Source organism: Chelonoidis abingdonii, chromosome 10 (genome assembly GCF_003597395.2).
Source record: "Chelonoidis abingdonii isolate Lonesome George chromosome 10, CheloAbing_2.0, whole genome shotgun sequence".
Taxonomy (NCBI): domain Eukaryota; kingdom Metazoa; phylum Chordata; order Testudines; family Testudinidae; genus Chelonoidis; species Chelonoidis abingdonii.
The window spans coordinates 44,797,765-44,822,424 of NC_133778.1; the positions used below are offsets into that span (position 1 = coordinate 44,797,765).

The 24,660-nt window shown below is 37.7% G+C and overlaps 1 protein-coding gene across 9 annotated transcripts in view; it reads left to right on the forward strand.

Annotated features, from left to right (window-relative positions):
- LOC116818660 (sodium channel protein type 2 subunit alpha-like) overlaps positions 1-24,660 on the forward strand; it is a 114,430-nt gene that overhangs the window by 48,384 nt on the left and 41,386 nt on the right. For 7 of the 9 annotated variants that reach the window (XM_075070150.1, XM_075070144.1, XM_075070145.1 and 4 more), the window contains 6 exons: positions 2,067-2,414; positions 5,044-5,188; positions 8,252-8,490; positions 12,586-12,759; positions 15,408-15,764; positions 18,684-19,169. In XM_075070150.1, coding sequence (XP_074926251.1) covers positions 2,067-2,414; positions 5,044-5,188; positions 8,252-8,490; positions 12,586-12,759; positions 15,408-15,764; positions 18,684-19,169 — 1,749 coding nt within the window. The remainder of the gene's footprint in view (positions 1-2,066; positions 2,415-5,043; positions 5,189-8,251; positions 8,491-12,585; positions 12,760-15,407; positions 15,765-18,683; positions 19,170-24,660) is intronic. The other 2 variants (XM_075070152.1, XM_075070151.1) reach the window with 1 other exon arrangement.

Below are 24,660 nucleotides of genomic sequence, written 5' to 3' on the forward strand. Positions count from 1 at the left end.
TTCCTCCCCAGCACTGAATCCCAACCATTTTACCCAGCCAATCCGAGTCTCCTGCCCACCCCAACTTCCATTTGCATTTACCCTCTTCTCACCTTCCAGATCCCACCTCCATCAACCTCTGTTCCTAGTTTCCACCCCAGGCTCCTTGTCCCAAACAATTTCTCCCAAGTTCTCTGCAGGTCTGGCTCTTGTCTCCATCACATTTGAATCTGTCAGCTTCCTCCTCCTGAACACAGCAGGGAAAGCACTGAGAGCACAGCACAGAGCTTCCCTGCTCTCAATTCAAGTGCCAGTTCAAGTGAACTCAGCATAGCCCACAGCTTCCAGAGCTTCCATTGCAGGGAAAGTCCTGCTCAGCTCCAGGCTGGAACATACTCCAGGTAGACAGAATCTTCAGGGAATTTAGCTGCTAAAACCTAAAAAGTCTCTACTGAGATGTTTGACGGGGGGGGTGACACTATAGCTTTTCAGAATTTTTTAACATGGGCAAAACAACATATTTCCTTAGCCTCATTCTTACAAATGGCTCTGCAACTTTAAGCGGAATTTTCCAAAAACGTTTAGACTGAGGCAGATAGCTGGCATGGAAATTTTCAGTCCAAATGGTTAAAGTCTGGCAAAGGTATAAGTCTGGGTCTTATAACTGGAAGTGTTGGGTAGCCTTAATAAAAGGCAGTGCTACCAGACCCACATATAAGATATATGTATTTCCAACAGTATTTTGTGCTCAGGTTCTTAGTACAGATATAAGGATAAAAAATTTTAAAAAGTAGCCTCTGCTTTTCATATTCTTTCTTGCACTCACAATGAAATCTGAATGTAAATATTATTATTTTATGCATGTAAATACTCATTTTTTCCTGGAAAAATAGTGGCTGAATTGAGACTTAATATACCAAGATGTGAAGACCGGTAAAAAGGGAAGCTTGAAGAAAGCTTAATGCAGGGTTTGTTTTCTCCAGGACTGTTAGTAGTTTTATTTATTCATGAATGCTGCTAATGAAATATGCAGAAAGGAAGACAGAGATTCTATGAAGCAGTTTCTTGTACTGTCATTAAACAGAAGAATTACCAGCAAAGATTGATTTTCTTTTTCTCAGTGGTAAAAGGTCATCTTCAGGTAACTGGTCCCTGATGATCCCTGTGTATTTGCTTTGAGTCAAATCCTGCCTGGGACACTCATGCAAGCTCCTTCCAAGTGCCACATTCCCATTTAAGGGCAGAATTAGAACTCTTGGCCCTAGAATTTTATTAAAAATAATTTCTACTATATGCAAAACCCACCTTTAGAACTGTAATGCATAAGCGGTGGCCTTCTGGGAACTCTGTGCAATCTACAAGGGCTCTGCACAGTGAGGGCGGGCATGTGGCAATACAGTTTCCAGCATGTCTTCTCCAAACTTTTCCCTGGGTGGTAGTTTGAGAGTGCTGCTTACATGGCCCCCACAACATGGGACCTGCTGGTGAAGACTACACACTGATGTGCAGCCTAGGCTTATCCAGAGTGACTTTAGCACTGATCATTAGAACACTCATCCCTTAGGAAAGTAGCGTGAGATGTGGTGAGTAATGAGCCTTGTGATTTAGAGTCCCTGTTTCCCACAAGGAATGGAAAGAAAAATGTACAAGGACCCCATATCCCTGAAATCTTGTCGGAGACAGAAAAAAGTAGAGCACGTAAACAGTCAGGGTGTAGGGAGGAAGCATGCCTCTCCCCAGAACCCAGAAAATGGTGGACACCACCTCAGTCCCTTTTCTTCTTGCCAATGCTCCTAACTGCTAAACTTTCCTGTTTCCCTCCCCGCACAACCAAACACTCTGATGCCAGTGGCTGGACTTTATTCCCTTCCCTCTTTCTGACTACACCCTCCATAACACTTCAAAAACAATTCCCCCCCCCCCGGTAGACAACATGGCCCTGTGAGCACATTGTTGGTGCTTAAAAACAAATAAATAGCCTCTCTCTAGAGTGTGGTAACTACTTACCACGAGAAAACAAGATATTGTATTTTAAAGTGTTTCATTTACTAATGCTGTTCTTTGTGGGGGGGCGGGGTTTCCTACAGTCTTTGCTGAGTATTCGTGGCTCCCTGTTTTCCCCAAGGCGCAACAGCAGAACGAGCATTTTCAGCTTCAGAGGTCGAGCAAAAGATATAGGATCAGAAAATGACTTCGCTGATGATGAGCACAGCACTCTTGAAGACAGCGAGAGCAGAAGAGAGTCTTTCTTTGGTCCAAACAGACATGGTGAAAGACGCAATAGTAACATTAGTGAAGCCAGTACGTCATCCAGGATGGTACCAGCGCTTCCACCAAATGGGAAGATGCACAGCACTGTAGATTGCAATGGGGTGGTTTCTTTGGTTGGAGGACCTTCAGCTCTCACTTCGCCTACTGGACAACTTCTCCCAGAGGTGATCATAGACAAACCACTGATCATAGTAACTTCACTGTCATATAATCAAGTTTGAAATAGTTCAGGCAGGTGTTTCTACAGCTGGAAATTCATCTATATCTTGTCATTCTTTTAACACAGTAAAGGGGCAGGGGAATTTCAGATACATATTGCAGAACTGAACTGAAATATTCTGCTGTTCCTACATGCACTGTCTTCAATGGGAGATCTGGATATAGGATAGGGAGAGAAAAATATCTTAATTGAATGTTTTCATCTGGATCTAAGTTTTGCCCCAACAAAACAGATTGAAATAGATAAACTTCCTTCAGTCCACAACTAAGTAAAAGCAGTAGTGGCGCCAGGGTTTTTGGCGCCCTAGGCGGGGGTCCTTCCGCGCCCCCGGTCGTTGGCGGCAATTCTGCGGTTGGGGGGGTCCTTCCGCACTCTCGGTCTTTGGGGCATTTCAGCAGCGGGTCCTGGAGCGAGTGAAGGACCCGCCACAGAATTGCCATCAAAGACTCGGAGCGCGGAAGGACCCCCTGCCGCCGAATTGCCTCCGCGGGCTGCAAAATGCTGGCCTTCCAAATCCTCGTGCCCTAGGCGACTGCCTAGGTCGCCTAAATGGAAGCGCCGGCCCTGAGTAAAAGTACAGTACTTGCAAACACATAGAACTAACAAGATAAGGGGTGATAGCCTATTCCCATTAAAGTCAATGGCAAAATGCCAAGAACTTCAATGGGAGGAAGACCAGGTACATAATATTAATGAGAAAATGTATTTATTATACACCCATCCAATTGCGTTAATTTCAACTGACGATGTAAAATTCTGGAGTCCCAAATGAGATGTTTAAATATTTACAAAAAACAATGGTATATACAATATTATACAAAATGTATTGTCAATGACACTGGCTAGCTTTTAATAGTACTGAATTTAATCACAAACATCTTCATTACAGTGCAGTATTTAAATTTCACTATTACCATATATTTCTTGTTTTGTTTCTATGTTTATTTTCTATCTTGACATAGGTCTTTGGACCAGAAATTCAAAAAATTAACTAAGGAAACTGTCAGATGGTACATGTGCTTGTGCATATTTGATAGATCTTTTCATCTAAAAGAGATTCAGCCTGTTTATGTCAAGTCTCCTTTTCAGGAATGATAATTGTCATCATTTGTACAGAACTTTTTATTTTCATGCTAAACTAACATTAACCAATTAAAAACTGCAATCCCCTTGTGAAGTAAGCAAGAGTTATTATCCCCATTTTACAGGTGGTAGAACTAAGGCAGAGACAGTAAGGGCTTGTCTACATAGTACATTAGTCCGCACCAATTGGGAACAGGAGGTAAATACTTACGTGCACCAGCGTGTTGTGCACTAACTGGCCCATGTGGACTCTGCTGATGCACGTTAAAAGTTCCCTACTGCACGTTAATGTGATCCTATTTCAACCAGTACTACATTAACACACACTAGGGAACTTTCAGTAACCGCCAGGAAGGTCTACACTGGCTAGTTAGTGTGTAACATGCTGCTGTGCTTTAGAATTTACACTCCATATGATACACTGCACTATGTACTGCCCTAAGTGACTTTCCCGAGCCATACAGTGATTTGGTAAGAGAGAGCAGGAATTGGGATTCACGATTTCCTGACTCCCACTCCTATGTTCAGACCACTGTATCATGTCTCAAGCAAGAGGAGAAGAAAAAATTGTAAAAAATATACACATGCTCAAGAATGTTTAAATCAGAGTTTAATATTTATTGCTTTATAAAGGTAACTTGGGATCATATAAAACAGAAGGCAAAAGTCCAAGGCCATCATGTTATATATTCTAAACATTTAAAAACTTGAGTGGACTAGGAAAATGTGTGGTGGTTTCCATATTTATTGCAACCCTTTTGAAACAGTGATATTTAGGTGGATGAAAGAGCAATTATTATAGCTTGATTTTTCCATCATCAGAAATGCTTTTATAGAAATTATGAGATTTCTTAGCGGATGGGAATGCAACATTTAATAGCTCTATCATCATTAATTCCTTACTACTGTATTTCATGCACCAGAATTACGCTTTTAAATACTAGTTTATTTGCCATTGCTACCTTATGACTGGCAAATATGCACATCTGTCAGGAACTTTGGGTAATAGGCTACAACTGCAGTTAATTTCTTAAGAGATTAATAAGCATTTAGCAAAAAGATACCTGGCAGCAAATTTTAGTTTACTCACAGCATTCATTTAAATTAACCATTGGCCCCCAACTTCCCAGCACTGCTTGGCAATTTGCTCTCCAAATGGAGAGTCATCCTGCAAGTGCTTTCTCAAACAACCCCTTCAATGAGAGAACCAGAATCTCTGCTAGAACCTAAAATCCTCGTCCTCCTCTATCTAATCACACTGTGTGATACTCACTTCCAATTAGCTCACTGCTTATTGGACAGTTTGAAATTCCCAGCAGACATCTAGGAAACAGCCAAGATAATCCTAGTGGAGACAGAAACTTGCAGTATGTAAGGAAAGTCTAATATATTGGATAAGAAGCTGTTCATAGCAGACTTTCCTTGAAAGTCATGATAGGATTTGTATATTGTGTTGTTAATAAGTTGCTGAAAATGGTTTAATTCACCAGCTTCATTTGCAGGGCACCACTACAGAAACAGAAATAAGAAAAAGAAGATTGAGTTCTTATCAAATTTCCATGGAAATGTTGGAAGATTCTGCTGCAAGACAAAGAGCAATGAGTATAGCCAGCATACTCACAAACACAATGGAAGGTATGCAACCAGTTTCATTTTTATACACATTTCACTGAATTTGTGTTAGTTGAGGCACTTAAGATGTACACAATTTCACTTGTAATTGTGTAATTGGACAGGTGAAGTCTGTATGGCATTGGAGTACATAACGAACATTTCCAGCACATGTTCTTAATCATTTACCCTGATTTACTCTAAGCCTCCTATGATGTTAGTCCTAATCTATATATTTTTATATATTAGCTCCAGTCTAGAACAGAGTAGGAGAAATAAAATAAACACTGTTAGGGTAATATTCCCCTGTGAGGAGAAAGAAAGATAATTTCTCTTAGTGTAGCCACTGAAAGGGAGATCAGGTCTGAAGGGTAACAGCCATCCAAGGGCAGATGACTAATTATATCTTTTTTTTTTTTAACTGTAAAAGGAGAAAGACTATTCCATGATAGTAGTAGTGGTAGAGGCCAAAGAGATAGCTGATACCACAGAACGAGATTTCTTTCTAAAACATCAGGTCAATAGGAGATTAAAGCAAACCTTCACAGAAACTATCTTTACATATTAATAATTTGTTTATGGTAGTCCCGGAGATGTGCTGTGCATGGTCCTTACCCAAAGTCCTTACTTTAAAGTCCAAGGACAGACAGACAAGTATGGAAAGTGAACAACAATCAATGTCTTTTGATTAAAAAAGAACATAATAATATTGGCTCCCTCCAATTCAATACATCCACTGCTTCTCTTGATTTACACTAGAGGAGTACAGACAAAAATATAAATAACATTTTAAACAAAAGTATAAAAACCTCATTATAGTGCAAGTTCCTTCTATAAAATATTTATTCACAAAAAATAGAAAGAAACATGATAACAGAATATACTGGAACTTCATTCAAATAACATAACATTTTGACTTTCTCTAAAGATCTATCATGATACCTTTTGGCACAGTGTTATGATTAATATGTGTAGGAAAATTTTTAATAGCAATTCTAAAACGTCTGACAAAGCCTATTTAATTTCCTTTGCAATGTGTCTTCGACCTCAAAGTTAAAGAAAATGTATAAACAAAATTTACAAATTACTCTTCAAATTCATTTGTGAAAAGTCAAAATTTCAACATATTTTTCCAAATGAGTTCCTAAGTCACTTTCTCATTGCTCTCAAATCAATCCAATTATAATCAGAGATGAAGGTGTACATTACCTATCCTTTTGAAAAATACTTCCAATGCATTTTTACAAATCTCAGATCACAAAAGAGTCTTCCTTTCTGCTAGATTTGATGTCATTGAGTCCATACAAATTTGACTGATTAATACAAGAAGTTAGTACAAATTTGCCAACGTCTCTAAATGAAGCACTATGTGTAGATGGACCTGTTTGCTTCCCATTATGCAAAATTCTGGGCAAGTTCTGCTCTCACCTATGGGAGCTCTTCTGTCACCTCTTCCTTCAGCCGAAGAAGATTCTCACTGTTTACCGTTCTCTCCTTCTTCCTTTACTAGCAAGGACAGGCAGAAAAATCAGATAGTTTTGAGCTTATGCCATCCTGATAGGTCCTTTGTAGTTTCAAAGGCTGTGGTTTTTCAGCCTCTGGAATATGGCAAGGGAACCCTGTCTTCCTTGTCCTCCCAATCATTCTCTCTGAAAGCCCATTTTCTATCCCAGTTCAGGATCATTGTCAGTGACCGAGATGTAGTCGTTTGGGGCTAGTGGTTAGAGTAGGTATTAGTAACTAGGAATTGCAGCCCAGGGTCAGTAAGAGGCCAGAGCCAAGGGTCAGGAGCCAGGAGATGGAACCAAAGTTCAGAGCCAAAGTCAGGAACCAGAGCAGAGTGTGAGAATAATCCTCCCCCATCAGCATTCTGACTAGCTAAACATTCAGAAATTTGGTTATTCCACCCAACCAACCTGTTCTCTCTTACTGCAGGAAGATCTTCACTACTAATATTTATACAGAATTTTGGAAATTGCTTACCACTTACTGATGACCTTTGCAATGCACACACTCAGACTCAACTTCTACTAAACAGTGCCATGACATTTTTGGGGGGAAGGAATGAAAAGGGGGAGTGGGATACTTTTCATTAGGCTAACTTCTTTTCAGTTAAACCAGAATATCTCCATCTTCCTTCTGCCCCATCCCCAAACTTCTGATTTCTCATACTGGATGTTCATCCTTGCAATCAAATACTATTTAGAGGCAATTTGGCTTCTGGAACTCTGACCTTTATGATGATGTCAGATGTAAGGAAAAATAGGAATCAGATATTCCCAGCAGAGGACACAGGCTTTCATAATAGATCTGCTTCTGAATTGATAGATTTATTGTAAGTATATGAGAAGACAACTTATCCTATTAAAACTGAGTGGGGGAAGGGCTGTGTTTCTCTTAATCCACAAACTGCATGTTGTTGCTTTTTTTAAAAAAAATGACAGTGATTTGAATCAGTGGTGGATTAGCCACTGGGCCAACAGGCCCCATGCCCAGGGGCCCTGGCCAATTGGGGGGCCCCAGAAAAAGGGTGCCCCTGTGCCCCAACCTGCTCTGCCTGGAGCTCCTGCTGGGAAGCAAGGTTGGGGCATAGGGGCTTACCCCACTCAGCCTGCCTGATGCTCCTGCCAGGAACTGGGGTTAGGGTATTGGGGCTTGCCGGGGACAGGACTGAAGGCAGAAGGGGTGGGGACAGGCCCCTACTTGCTCTGGTCCAGGGCCCCACAAAACCGTAATCTGCTACTGATTTGAGTAAAGAATGAGAGTATCCCTCACATTGCAGTATATGAAAGTAGTGGTTCAGTATTGTTTATAGTAATAATGAATAAGTTTGTAGTTGAGAAAATTGTGTACTACACAGCTAATGTGAAAGCAGCAGTATCATTATGCTTATAAAGATATAAACGCTCATTTGGAAATGTGTGTGTTTAGTGTACAAATTGCATATGACTAATTCTTTCATATAGTATATTTTAGCTGTACATAAACCTCTGGGATATTTTTTTTAATTTTAAACTAAGAACTTCTAGTGGCTCTGTTAGGAAAATTGTTAGTTTTATAAGTTAATGTTAAACATTTTTTTTCCAGAACTTGAAGAATCCAGACAAAAATGTCCACCATGCTGGTACAGATTTGCAAACACTTTCTTGATCTGGGACTGTTGGAGCCCATGGTTAAAAGTAAAACATATAGTCAATTTGGTTGTGATGGATCCATTTGTTGATCTTGCTATTACTATCTGCATTGTTCTAAACACGTTGTTTATGGCCATGGAACACTACCCAATGACAGTACAGTTCAGCAGTGTGCTTAGTGTGGGAAACCTGGTAAGTGGGTTCTAATGTAGCATGTAGTGGATAAAAATGAATTTTCCTAAAAGAAGGTGTAGGAATGATAGCATTCATTAGATAGATAAAAACTTGTTTTAACTTCATTCTAGACAGCCTTTTATAAGCAGATTAGAAAGTGTACATTGGACTCTCACAGATAAGAATGGCCTCTTCCACTGAGGCCAGCATTGCACCTGATTTTTACAGGAGCATAATCAGGCCGATAATCTTGAGTTGTAATGAAATCATTGAATATTGTTTGACATAATCTTCAGTTTAGGTAAATAGGCTTCAAAGAATCTGCCAAGCAATCTTAGATTTTGTCTATTTTAGCTGCTAGATGATGATTTAATTCTCTCCCGTTGGTGCTGACACTCTTTGCATAGAAAATATTTTTAATGTCAGAAATTTAATAAAATATTCCGCTATCAGAATAGCTCTTTGAATTGTCTTCAGTTATTTTTATATGAAAGTAGTAATACTGGAATGGCATTCCTCTTGCTACTAACATGGCCAGTGCCACTTTAGGTAACTGGAAAAATACTCACCAAACTAGCAGGTTATATTTTATTGCATATCAGAAAGTGCTCAAGTGTTTGTAAATTTACCAACAATATCACTAGAAAAACTGAGTGCCATTTAAAGCTGGAATTTGAAATTTGGAATTTCAGAACAAAAAACAAATATTTTTTAAATTTCTCGTGAACTGGAATTTCTAAGAAAAAAATCAGTTTTAGAAAAATCTTCATTTTGAAATTCTGAAATTTTATTTAGAATGTTTTTTTATTCTCTCTCTTCCAATTTTTATATCATTTTTACATTATTTCATAACATTGTGTGCTAAGTGACATGTCGTAACATGACATAATCATGGAAATATTCTATTTTTTTTATTTTCAAAATCATTTAGGGCAGCTTCTACTTACTAGTGATGAAACATTTTATCTGTTCTACATCAAAAGGTCACTCCAATCAGTACTAAGTAGCAGCTGCCCTTAATGATGTTTAAAATAAAATAAAAATAAAACAATAGAATAGACTATTTCCATCATTATTTTGTGCATTGTCAGTAGCAGTCGTAGTGCTGACACGGTATGAAATAGTATAAAAAAAATAAAAATGAAAAAATTTAACATAAAATTTTGGAATTCTGAAACATTTTCAGAAATCTCAAAATGGAAATTTATGCGCAAATTTTCATAAAAGTAAACACATTTTCCTAAATATTCTGATTTAGACAAAAATGGCATTTTCCATCAAAAAAAATTCCTATGAGTTCTAGTGCTGTCATTTTTGTAATCCAGATGAAATGTGGTATGGTATTATAGCATTGATGCTAATACTGTATTGAACAAATCCCACTTTAAAGAATAGCTAAGTACATTTAACAGTTGTTTGTGCAGAAGTGTTGTGTCAATTTTACATATTTACCTACACACACTGTTAAAACCTCACCCACAGGCTTGGGGCTATGCACACTTGCCTTTCTGGATAGTAAGATCTGCCAACTTTGTTGTTTGTGAGTGTGTGTGTGTATATACACGCACTCTCTGTATATATATCTATATCTATAGATATAGATATTGTCCCATTCATTCCACTTGCCATTTTCATGCTTAATTGCAAAAATTCTTTGTCTGAGAACAGGATTCTTATAAATTTGTAATCCTTGCCAGTGCACAAGATTGCAGAAAGTATGGATAGGAGAGGGATGGAATGAGACGCATGCCTGAGAACACAAAATCAGCCAAGTGCCCTGATTATCATTGTTGGGTGTTGAGAAGTCTAGCTTCTATTCGTTTTTGAACACTGATTTAGGAGGTCTGACATATAGCTCCGTAAGAAGATGTTTTAAAGAACAGATACATTTTCTGTAGCCTTTACATTTTGGCAATGACACTTTAAAACAGTACATTAATAAAATATAAAAACATAGAAATGAAAATGACAACCTGAGATGCTTTTCTATAAAATAGTGTTTCGTTCCTCATGCAACAACTGAAATCACTCATATGTTCCTTGTATTCATTACACATTCCAGATTATTCTTCCCCAAGACATTATAGTCTGTCTCTGAAAAGATTAATTTAGGCCCCTCTCACTCCAGCCATTTGCCAATCCAAGGTCCTGCTTTCCACCTTCTCTCCCCTCCCCCATTTTGAATTCCTAATGTTCTTTCTCTGCATGTTAACAAGAAGTAGGCTTTGCACTATCCATTCTAATAATTCATTAACCTTAATTAAGGGTATGTGCATGCAGAGAATGTCCTCTCTACTGGTTTCAATTAAATCCTCAGTTCCTCATTTGGTGGTTTGCATCCAAAGAATGTTTTGTTATTTGTTGATATCGTATTCTATTGTTAGGGAATTGATTATGATATGGCAAACAGAAGATTGTGCTCTTGCAGTATTGTGATGAGAAGGAAGAATAGTTATGAAATGGAATGATTCACTTTCTACACAATTTATTAGTCTTTTCAGATTAAGAACAACCAGTAATTCTCAGAAAAGTAGATTAATTTCAGCTAAGATGATCTGTTTCTATTGGTTTTGATGGTGCAGCAAAAGCTCAAGAAAAATTATTTGTGGGTGATGAGTATGTGTGTTTGGGATGAAAGACTTTTGTTAAAATTTGTTTTTCATTTACTGCCTAAATCCCTTGACCCCAATTATAACTGTTCTGCGGTACTGTCTCCCTTTGCCTCTGATTATGGTGTAATCGCCCTTAAATCTTGTCTAACTGTATAGTTTTGTTATTTGAAAAGTAATACTTGTAAAAAATATTGATATGTACCATTTGACAGTGATTAATGTTTTAATGGTGTTTCAGGTACTGTACTCCCAATTCTGAAATTCCCAGATTTAGGTCCAGTCACCCACAGCATCACACTTGTATAGCGGTTTGAAAAAGTCAGTACTGCTGCCATAGAATTAACTATTGTGGGGCTGAGAGCAAGTGGGATAAAGGAACTGAATAATCACAGTGTGGTGGCAGAATACACAAGTTCTGCTTCAGGAGATAACTAGGAAAATCCTGGACACAGTTCTGTGGTATAGCAGAAAACTCAGATGTATCTGGCACTACAGAATTTGCTTCAGAATCACTAAGGCTTTACATGCTGCTTATCAGTATGTAGTGCAGAAGAGATCTAGGGGTGAAATCCCTGGCCCCACTAAAATCAAGGGGGGTGTGTGTTTCCATTTAAGCCTTGGTCCCTTCAAATATTTTGAACCACATTTTTCCATATGAATGTGGAGCTCCCAGAAGGTGCTAGATTGGCAGCACTGAAGGATGGAACTCTCTCTTTATCCACAGAACAGGTACAGCCCAGACAGAGCAAGCTTCTCTGTCCTATTGCACTTCCATACTTCAGTTCCGACCTGAAGGAACCACCTTTTGGGGGAAGTTAGCTCAGACTCTCTCTCTTCTGAGACTGCCAGCAAGGATGCAAATTACTGTCAATTCTTGTGTTATTTTTATTTGATATATCCTGTAGGAACTGGACTGAAAGCACCAAGTCATAAAACATAAGCTACTAAATAAATGCCAGAATGTAAAGTCTTTCAGTCACTGATTTTAATTACTGAATATTAGTGTGTGAAAATATTAAGGAACTATGTAGATATATAACAAGATGTTACATATAACAGTTATAGCCTATGGGAGACTGGCTGGTGGGCCTTGCCCACCTGCTCAGGGCCTAAGTGAGTGTGATATTTGGGGTCTGGAAGGAATTTTACTCTCAGTCAGACTGACAGAGATCCTGGGAAGGTTTTGCCTTCTTCTGCAGCACTGGGCACGTATCACTTGCAGGTTTAAACTAGTGTAAATGGTGGGTTCTCTGTATCTTGAATTTTTTAAATAATGATTTGAGGACTTCAGTAACTCAGACAGAGGTTATGGGTCTATTACAGGAGTGGGTGGGTGAGGTTCTGTGGCCTGCAATGTGCAGGAGATCAGACTAGATGATCGTGATGGTCCCTTCTGGCCTTAAAGTCTATGAGTCTACAGCTGGATTGTAGAAATTTGCTCAAATACATTTATAAACAAACTTCCAGTAAAATAGACTAATTGATTAAATTTTGCATTTAGGTATTTACGGGGATCTTCACAGCAGAAATGGTTTTAAAGATAATTGCCATGGATCCTTATTATTATTTCCAAGAAGGCTGGAATATTTTTGATGGTATTATTGTCAGCCTTAGTTTAATGGAACTTGGCCTTGCAAATGTTGAAGGATTATCAGTTCTCCGATCATTCAGATTGGTAAATATATTAATAAATAACATTTACACTTTGTTTTTTATTTACAAGCCCTAAATATACTTATAATTCAGACACAGTATGTTTATATGGCACATTCAGAAAACTTCTATTTTCACTGCATGCACAATGTGATGTGGAATAGTACTAGTGGAAGAATGATTGTGAATGCTTAATTTTTAAAATCAGGTCCAATAGTAATAAATCTGTTTTTTTAACACAGGGTTCAGGTGACATCTACAAACCCCTTATTTTAATCTCATTTTTATATTTTCTCATTAAAATCCACTGATGGATAACTCTGATGAAATTAAGCATGAGAGATACTAACACATTTTCAATTTTTTGTCAATAATTCAATCTAATTTATCAAGGGAGGGAGCAAAACGTTACTTTTCAAGTCTTTTTTATCAACAATACAGCAAATGGTGGTGTGATAAAAGATATTATTAGAGATATGATCAGAATGTAAGATATAGGCATGTAAATTATAAGGCAGTATCATATATCTTATATATTTATATATGTATATACAATATATACATATATGTTTGTTAATGTACCTTATCCATCTGTCTTCCCCCAATCCAATGCATTTATTAAAAGCTAGTTAAGGTTGTGCAAGCACATGATTACTAATACAACCATAAAAGAAATACACAAAATCATCAGTTAAGTCCTGACCTGACCCCAGCCTTTCAAACATTTTGCCTTCTCTCTATTTCCTCACCTCCATTCACCATTTGTAATACATTTGCTTCAATAGGAAAAGGATGGAGCAAGAGAGGACAAAATGTAGCAATAATTACAGTGGTTTCCATTGGGGTAACACAGTACCATATTAAAGTATTGACTTTATCATGGCATCACCTAAATTAAGAATGTATGTTTCAGTGAAATATTTATATGGTATCATTGTAAATGTTTGCTTTTTTATCATCCGATATCCAAACGTCATGTTTTTACAGGCCGATGTACATATAGTTACTGGAGCCACAACAGGCACTATTAAAAAGTCAACTTTTATCAGTTGTTACCATGTGTAGTTTCTGAAAAATTGTAATACTTCCCAATACTAAGACTAGGAAATAACTAATTAGCTTAGGTTTTTCTATGGCATCCATTGTTGTGGCATCTAGCAACTTCAAATACCTATTATGTTTCCTGACAGAAAATGTGTTTTTTTTTTAATGGAGATCACTTTGTCACTATCAAAATATTGCTTTAAAATTTGTCCACTGTTAATTAAGACTAGATCGTTCCTTTAAGACTCACCTCTTAGGACAGCGTGGAGCTCCTACAGATTGAGCACTGCATCTGATGTAGGGATGTGAAAACTACTATGCAGCTCTAACGAGTGTAGCATATTCCTCTCTGTTCAGGAGTTCAAGTGGAAAACAACTCCACACTCCCTCACAAAAGGTCCTACCCACCCTCCTGTGTGAGTTGCCAAAATGAGATGCTGCCCACAGCAGTTTGTGCAGATATTAAAAATAGGATTGTGTGTCTCACTGATTTGACTTCTCTTGGTGGGGCTCACATGCCTGTCAAGGCTCTACTAGGCTCCTTGGACTTGATTGAGGAAGAGGAGAAAGTGCTGATTATCTACCAAACGCCGCCTCCCAACTCTTGGTACCACAATGAGCTGTCCCTCACAACAGATTGTACAGATTTTAATATACTATGATCCTTCCTCTACCTTTCCACATGCTTTCAAGAGCAGTGAATAGTTTAAATGTGAACCTTTAAATTAGCCTAATTGGGTTTCTAAACTGACACCTTAGTAAAATGAACAGCATAGGTCACACGTCTCAGAATGATTGTTTCAAGATCACCCCCAGCATGGAAGTTCACCAAAAAAAACCACGCTCAAAGACCTCTAGGAAGAACAGATTCCAGAGGTGAGAAGCTTCTGCTAAGAACATTTTTAGGTGCTTGGCTTGGATTATTTAAGCCTATGATCAGACAGGAAATGTTACCTAGTGTACTGTATTGGATCCAAGTCCATTTAGGGTTTACCAATCCCTTGAAGGGCGTCAAAAGGGGAAAGGTTGTCAGTGTAGTCCATGGAGTAACAGTGCTGTAAATTCAAAATAACTCAGATACCATTAGAGATGAGCTAATGCTTTACACAATAGTTAAAGCTTCTGGGTACTTTTCATGAGTAGCCACACTGAGGATACACTGCAGTAAACTAACCAAATGTAACCCCAATTCAATTTTTTCGCATTTAATATGATATTTTCCTCCCCATTCACTGCCCCGTGTCTTTCTCAATCCCCAGATAATCCATTAGACTTTCCTGAATCTTTGTGAAAATTTTAACTTTCTCAGCGTTTATCAGCTGATGAGTTATTTACACATTTAAAATATCAATTTCTAGCTCTCTTACCAGTATTATTACAAGCCATATTCTCACATCGAGTTCATTTTAAAAGACATTTTTATATTTTCTAAATTTTAATTGGGAACAGGCCCTACCGGTTCTGCATTACAAATATAGTGTAAAATGCATCCACAGAAAATGGCGTCTAAATTTATAAAATGAAATATTTTACAACACAGAACTTTTTATAGCTAGAGATGCAAGACACACATTCAGAGCTTTATTGTAATTAGTACTAAAATGTTCCTTTGCTCTTGTTTTTCAGCTCCGAGTTTTCAAGTTGGCAAAATCTTGGCCAACGCTGAATATGCTGATAAAGATTATTGGTAACTCAGTGGGGGCTTTGGGAAATTTGACGTTGGTGCTGGCCATCATTGTCTTCATTTTCGCTGTGGTTGGTATGCAGCTGTTTGGTAAAAGTTACAAAGACTGTGTCTGCAAGATTGCTACAGACTGCGTACTTCCACGCTGGCACATGCATGACTTTTTCCACTCTTTCTTGATTGTATTCCGAGTGTTGTGTGGAGAATGGATAGAGACTATGTGGGATTGTATGGAGGTTGCAGGCCAAGCCATGTGCCTTATTGTTTTCATGCTCGTCATGGTCATTGGAAACCTTGTGGTATGTAATTTTTCAGATATTCATTTTCTGGCACAAAGTATATATAACACTTAACATGCTTACTTTGTAAAAACCTCTGTATGGCCCGGACTACATTCCCACCCAGAAGAGAGAGAGGAACGGCCCCCTACCACACCCTTACACTGCAGTGTGGGGTACCCTAAGCTTGGTTCCAGGTGTGCAGGAGTAAGCAGATACTGCACATCCACTGTTTCCCATGCATGGAGTGAGTGACTCAGAGATATTGTCTGAGTCACAGTATCTAGTAGAAGCTAGACAAATTTAGACCGGTAATAAGGCGTACATTTTAACAGTGGGGATAATTAACCACTGGAGTAATTTACCCAGGGTCTTGGATTATTCTCTCTCACTGGCCATTTTTAAATCAATACTTGATGTTTTTCTAAGAGATATGCTCTAGGAATAATTTGGGGGACATTATATGGCCCATGTTATACAGAAGGTCAGACTAGATGATCACAATGGTTCCTTCTGACCTTGGAATCTATTAATCTGGTTTTGTGCTGTGTATGCCGCACTACCCCTTGCTCAGAGTTGAGTGAAAAGACGTAATCTAGCCTTCTGTGACTCTGTCAGCTGTTATCCCCTTTTTGTCCCTGTACTAGAAAATATGTGCTGCAAGGAACACTGGAGTGTCCTTATAAACACAAGGCTCTTGCATGGATTGTATAAGGGTCTTTAATGGACAACAACTGTGATTCATAAATCATTCAGTTGTGCTTAATTATGTAGCACATGTTGGATCCAGATGCTTAACTTTATCTACCTAAGTAGGTGTATAAATTTTAAAAGTTTGGCTATTGTTACTTTTTGGAGATACATGTATTATAAAACAAACTCCCAGAGCAATATGCATTTGCACCCACCATGTGCCTCTAAAACTTCTATTTTAAAATTACACAATTTGTGGAGTCCTCTAAAATTGCTTTAAACTATTTTCATGACAAACTAGAAGAATAAGAATGGCATAATGATTAGCTGTATTTTCAGAACAGAATTTGCATCCAAGATGACAGCTAGAGTGCCAAGTTTGTGCCCAATGTAAATGAAATTGGCCAATTCAGAACTTTTGAAAAAATATGTTTCTGACTGGGAAGTAGTGTTTAAAATAAGAGCCTAATGGTTTTTTTTATTTTAGTTAAGTTTTTTTTATTGTCCATTTTTGTAACATACTTTGAGTTGATTGAAAATAAAATGCCCTTTTTTTGTTGACATTTTCATCCTCTTTTGGGCATGTATTTTATTGCATATATTAGAGAGAGAGATTCTACAGCAATCAACATGGCTACTGCCATTCATTTTTCAGACTTAGCAACCTCATCATTAGGCCATCAGTGAAATCAGTAGAAATGTGCAGAGCTCTAGATTGCTTGCTATGCAGGAGCAACCTGCTCTGCATTTTAACATTATTCTTTTTCCTCAGACTTAATATTTGAGCCTGATCCTGCATTTCTTTGTGCCCCAATATTTCTGTGACTTCAGGGAAGTTTTGAATGTGCAAGGTCTGCAGAATTCGCCCTTTAGTAGAACAGAAAGAAGTCTGGCACGCTTGGACATGTGGAACATTTGATCACACCAAAATTACATTGATTGTTTTTTGTTTGTTTGACATCTCCCCTGGATTTACACTCTGACTGAGAGCCCTGTGTTTTTCTTAAATTTTTGTGGACACTTGTTCATTAGGAAATAGACTGACTGAGAATACAACTAGTCAGCCATCAGATGACAGCATCTACTCCTAGATGTGAAAGTGTGAATATCCCATGACCTTTAAATTATCCAGACCATTACTTTAAAAAGAGTACTCTAGTGAGGAAGTTTACACCAGATTGCTTGATATCAATCTTGTATATATCTATCTAGATATAGACATATAGATGTATAATTGTCTGTTGCTATGAACATTTAAAAGAAAATAGCCGGAACTTATGGAAGACTTTGGTAAAATAAAATAATAAAAATGTTTTGTCCTTTTGTGTACCATCTGCTAGCCTACAGTATAAATAATAAACCATATTCTCATAGCAGTATTGATACTAGCCTCATTAACAGGGGTGGCTCCAGGCCCCAGCACGCTGAAGCTGCAGGACCAGCGGACCGTCTGCAGGCAAGCCACGGAAGGCAGCCTGCCTGCTGTGCTTGGGGCGGCAGAATTCCTAGAGTCGCCTCTGCTCACTAATGTTTCTGGTGAACAAACGAAGAAGGCAATTGTAATATCAAATTCCAGAAAAAAAAAAACAGAAGAAATCATTGTGTGTTAAATAGAAAGATAAGCAAAACTGAAAGATTTTTTTTAAATACTCCTTATGGGAGTACTGTAGGAGTTAATAAAGATTGTTAACCTTTCTATATAGTTGTTAAACCATCCTACAGAATTTAACTGAAAATTGCATTCCTGCTATAAATGTCTAAAGAGTAGTTAGACAATCTAAGGAGGACATAATTTTACCATTAAATTATGTAGTTTTTTACAATAATTTCTATAGAATCCTATCCTATCCTTGTTAAATTCTACCATATCTTTCAAAAGGGCTTGGACAGTGTTCTCTCGACACTCTGGTTGATACAGCCGCACAGAACTTTTTAAAGCTATTTTTAAATGAATAAACATTGTCTTGAGGTGTTTAGAATCCAAGAACAGCAGCAATATGTTAGTATGTGAGAATTTTGGAAGCTAAACTGATTTATTTTCATTATGTGGATAAAGATGAACAGCACACAATAACAAGTGACATTTTTGTAAAACTTTCATATTTATTATTGTTTGTTATTTCATTATCCAAAATAAATTAAATAAGTTTCTTTTAAAAAACAAATAGTGTGTATAATTTTAATTAGATCATGTCTTTGAAAAATACTAATTTCTTATACACATATATATTTTTTTTCATCTTTTAGGTATTGAACCTGTTTCTGGCCTTGCTGCTGAGCTCATTTAGTTCAGATAACCTTGCTGCTACAGATGATGATAATGAAATGAACAATCTCCAGATTGCCGTTGCAAGGATTCAGAAGGGAATAGATTATGTGAAAAAAAAATTACGGGAATTCGTCCAAAAAGCCTTTGTTAGAAAGCAAAAAGCACTAGAGGAAATCAAAGCACTTGAAGATCTAAACAACAAGAAAGACAGCTGCATTTCCAATCATACTGTTGTTGAAATAAGCAAAGATGTTAATTGTCTTAGAGATGGGAATGGAACTACCAGTGGTGTAGGAACAGGCAGCAGTGTGGAAAAATATGCAATTGATGAAAATGATTATATGTCATTCATAAACAATCCCGGCCTTACTGTGACAGTACCTATTGCTATTGGAGAATCAGATTTTGAAAATTTAAACACAGAAGAGTTTAGCAGTGAGTCGGATATGGAAGAAAGCAAAGAGGTAGGACTTTTTATATATGAAAAATAATTAATTATGCACTTATTTATTCATTATTTAATTTGATTTTCAGTATTGTTTAATAAATCTCTTACTGTATTGTATAAAAATATTATACATTCAGAGTAATGTGTATGATAATCTGGCACGGATCTACCTAATGATGCATCAGGATTCCTTAGATGCTGCATTTTTACTGTCAATCTGGAAAAAAGAAAAAGTAATAGTCTACTTATTAGCTTACTTATTACAGCAGGTGTGTGATTTATAAATACGGCATTTCTTTCAGATTTTATTATGTGAAGTTTTAGGACATGATGCAAATTTCACAGGACATCATTTCAGTAGTAATTATAACAATGATCAGAACTTGTGAAATCTGAGTATTGTTGAAGGCCCACGAATATTCTAACTGAGAACTCAAGGGTTTCTCTCTGCACATATCTAATCTAATTTTTATATCTATATGTATATCTATATACATATGAAAAGTAAAAATATATATGTGGGCAATTTCTAAAGATGAATACTAAGACATCGTAGTATAAATAGACCAATGAATGATTTTTAGACCATCTGAAAAATGTTGTAAATAATATTACTGGAGAGTTTGAGCTCAGAGTATATAGCCAGCTGAAGTGTCATTTAGACCAGTACCTTAAAAACTGTGTAGAAGTACAGACTAACCATTATATTGTATAGAACTGTAGCAGTAGCTTACATGAAAAAAATGATACTATTATTGCTGTAACTAAGTGTTGGTTATTGTGCAAAAGCAGACAAAAGATTTTTTTTAACCAAACAAAAAAACCCAAAAAACCAACAGTTTCCTCAAAATAGACATGGCTAACGCCCTGGAGATCAATGGATATAGATAATATTCTCAGACAAAAACAATGAGGAGTTTGGTGGCACTTTAAAGACTAACAGATTTATTTGGGCATAAGCTTTCACTGGTAAAAAAAAGCCACTTCCTCCATGCATCTGAAATGGGTTTTTTACCCACAAAAGCTTATGTCCAAATAAATCTGTTAGTCTTTAAGGTGCCACCAGACTCCTCGTTTTTGTGGATACAGACTAATACGGCTACCCCTCTGATACTTGATTCTTAGACAAAGAAAACTTTGTACCGTGGAGTTATGGCTCAGAGTACATATTATAAGTTAAGGGTAAGTAAATTCAAAACAAATTTTCAAGGACATAATTATTTTTTAAAATATTAGAAATCCAGGAATTTGGGCTTTAAGATGTTTACAATCCATGGCTGTAAACATCCTCAATTTAGACTAGACCTGGTTCTTGTATGGCTTGTGGGTGGAGTGCAGAAAGTATACAATATGTGTGATGCTTCATCATTACAGTAGGTTTTCTTTTTTCCATCTAGGAGCTACACGTTTATGACGGCATATAGGGGGGTAGTCTGTTTTTTTTTTTAATGATGCATATATAATAGATGGCATCTGGAACCGCACTGACCTGTGAGGAATAATTCTTTATTATGTGCCACCTTGGCCCCTCAAACTTGTCTCTTGTCTGTGGTATTCAGCCTCTTCCTATGGTTCAGGTTCACCACAGCCAGAGAACCAGCAGTACCTTATGGCATACTTAGGGCATGTCTGCACTTACCTCTGGAGCGATCGATCCAACGGGGGTTGATTTATCGTGTCTAGTGAAGACGCGATAAATCGACCACTGAGAGCTCTCCCGTTGACTCCAGTACTCCACTGGAGTGAGAAGCGTAGGCAGAGTCAATGGGGAGTGTCAGCAGTTGACACTGCAGTAAGTAGATCTAAGTATGTCGACGTCAGCTACATTACTCATGTAGCTGAAGTTACGTAACTTAGATCAATCTCCCCTCTCCTCCTCCAGTGTAGACCAGGCCTTAGTATCAAAACATCTTGGTTGGCACTTTTGAATAAGAACCCAAGTAGAGTTTAGGCACAATCCCCTATCATTAAGTTTCTTCAGGAGCTGAAGGACCTCTCAGCAGGATGAACTGTAGATTATCTCAGAAACAGTCTGAGATTGAAAAATGTCAAATACAGTAAAATGTGCTAAAAAACAGAGAGAAGAATAAATCTAAATGGTATCAAATACACACTTAGATCTAAGGATTCCATACACTCACTTAATCGTGAGGCCTAATTGTTTCAGTTTAAAAAAATTGTGATGCTCACAGCATTAGCAAGCTGTGTCAATTAGTTTCTCAAGCCCTTTTTCTTCTCACTCTGGCATGCCAAAGTTCTAGTTACTGGTTCTGTGACCTTGAGTCTTTCAGAGGAACTTCCTTGTTTCTTTCTCTAGAACCTCACTCCTCCTTTCCTTCATTTTCCTTATACCCTGGAGAGTCTTTGAAGTCAAGATGTGAGCTACCTGCATTAGAATTCTAGCCATGAAGTAATCTTTTTCATTAGCATATTGATGATAAGTTTGATGAAGTCCAGCATCTATGTCACTAACTTGGCCTCTACCACGATGTCCATTCTGTGCTCCAATTTTATTCTATATTGTATGTTACGTTCTTTACCAACTTCCGTCTCTGAAATACATTATTTCTAATGCTCTTTTGGACTTGCATACACACTCAATTTCTCTCCTGCTGATACTTGTCCTTAAATACATAGCTACCTCTGTATTCCAGGCTAAATTACAATCTTTCCATTGTCTGCAGAGAATCTCTGAATCCCCTTGCTTATATGTTAAACGATAAACCAGTTTCGCTCAGTGAGTCATACGGCTCCCATATCTTCAAAGAATGCCATATATTTTAACAGCCAATATCAGATATGATTTATGGAAAGATGGTATTCCCATAGTCATAATATTCTGTATGTCTAATCAGGAATGTGAAGTGTATGACTTTATTTATGAATTACACATAGTTTTAAAGAAGGCCTGTCAGCACACACATTAGAAGATTAAGAATAAGCCATTGTGGTTTTTGTGGTCAAAATTTTTGGTATGAATGGACAAGCTCGTCTGAGAGCTCTTTCCGCCCCCTCTCCCCCATTTAATATTGTTTGTGTGACATTGTCTTTATGTTTTCAAACTTTCAAATGTTTGGATTACTTTCAAGTTGAACCTTACTTCTAAATTTTCTGCCTTTTTAATGGTTGTGTTTGATAAATACAATGATATGTGCTTTTCTCCAATCTTGCAAAGTTATTTTTCTGAGAAATTCCTTAGAATTTTTTTTTTAAATGTTTCTGATATGCATTAGGAACTAGGGAGGCCTATAAGTTCTGTAGGGCACTTGGAGTCAGGGAATGGGATAGAGTAAAGATGCCTAGAAGTTCTATATGGATTTTGACTTCCCAGTTGACTTCTACACGTTAGCTACTCCATACACTCCAGTCTCTGTTTGCTTCTTCAGGCTCCATACCTTCATTCCATCTTTCCATCAAAGCCTTTTCCCCCTTCAGCTATTCTATATCCCCAAGACCTTAGTATATCAACATGAGCCAGGGTCCTGATGAAGGCTTTAGATGAATCATTAAGTCTTCAGGGAGGAAAACTTGGCACTGCAAGCAAGAGTCAATACAAGGAACCTAAGAGAGAAGTGGTCAGATGACTCTGGCTGGATGGAAGCTGGCTGGTGAAGGCTGCAAAATTCATCAGTACAAGCATGTGGCGCTTAAGAGTTCTGCAAGGGCACTGCATGGAAAGCAAGATGACCCTGGAAATTTGATTTCCATAGGGCTGTAGTAATCACTAGTAGCAAGAGAAATTGGAGTCCAGCAGCTTGTGCTGGTCTCTGCTCGTGTACTATTACTGGCAGTGGTTAGCTACCTAACATTCAAATATGCACATTTACAGTATATATAAATGAGTGTTGGATAGTTAAGGAATGGTGCCATGGTAGTGAGGAATTCCATGTGTCAAGCCCCGTTATTTTCCATTGTTTCCTACTGGATTAGCTTTATCTCTCACGGTGGGGGAAGATGCCGCTATCTGTACCTCTTTTGTATGTGTAGAAATGCTGTCACCTGCCCTTTGCTGGGAGTATGTGAGAAACAATTCTGATGCTCGGTGAGCAAGTTGTGAAGATTCTGTTGCCACCAGCCTAACCCATGCATATTGATGATTCTGCTACTCGCTGTCTTCCATACACAGGAGGCTGAAGATTACACATACCTCCTGTCCCAGTGTTTAAAAATTAGACCTCTGGAGACACACAATATCATCTGCTCCACTTTCTCTCTCAAGGGATTCCATTAAAACATAACTCCTGCTAGGAGATGGTCTGGTATCTCAGAACCAGGGGTAAGGATGAGACAGCATTTTCCTTCCCCCAAACATTGCACAGGGTTCTTAGAGTACTCTTAGCACATCAGAATGCCCTCAGAAGACACCTCCTTCAATAAAACTTCATTTTACCAGGAAGGAGTTGTGGGAAGCTATGTTGGCTCAGGTACTAAAGTATTAACAATTTTTTCCGGTGTCATTGGTGGCATAGCCACTGATTCTAAGAGCAATATTTTAGGGGAGAGGACTAGAAACATTTATTTGACTATCTGTCTCCATTGACAAGACGTAACAGAAGTGGGGTGGAGGGAGCTGAGGAAGATGCCAGGAGCAAGTAATTGAGTTGAAAATTACAGCTGCTGGTAGTTGAGAGAATGGACTTCAATTTTCCTGTTTTTGCACCCAAATAAATCAGAGTGCAAAAACCCTCTAGCAATCAGTTTTCTTTTTGAAGGCTGTCTCCACAGGAAACAGGCTAGAGACTTACTTTAAGAAGAAAGAAAGAGAAAGACAGAAAGGTGTGACTAATTTGCCAGTGAATAAATAAACTTCCCAAATATGCCTTTCCCTGTCTTAAAAGGGTTATGTCCTCTAGAGAGCTCACCAAAATCATTCAAATAAATCTCATTAGAAATTTCTAGGACAATTTGTGTTTTAGATAAAATGTGGCAAAAAAAAATACCTATCATTCTTTCAAAAAATACCTATTATTTCTGAGTCCCATATTCCAAAAACAACTCATCGAAATCATCTCAGATTTGGTTAAAAAAGTTTCTCTGGCCTACATTTGCCAAACATTAAAGGGAAAATGACATTTGTAGGATATTAGGGGTAGAGATATTAGAATGGAAACTAAATTACAATCTTAACTTTGGAGAGGTAACTGTCTCTTCATAATACAGTGTATTGAAAGAGTATCAGAGTAGTCGGTGCTATGCTAGGTGTATTCTAAATATTCAGTACAATCGGCAATGGACTTCGTAAAAATGAAGTTATCTATTCTGTATTTTGTCCCTGTATTTTACAACTGTTTCACCTTTGTCATGATATTGCACTCATAGACCTTCCAGAGACATGTCCCATTTGACTTCAAAACAGTATCTAAGTTCCTCCAAGTCATACCACTTTTTTTAGAAGTCTGCTAGCTCTTTATCAGTTGATACCTTCAAAAGAGGCCATTTGTGTGGTTAACTCTTCATACATTAAATTAAACACTGTTCATAGGAGGAGATAATACTAGCTTGGCTGG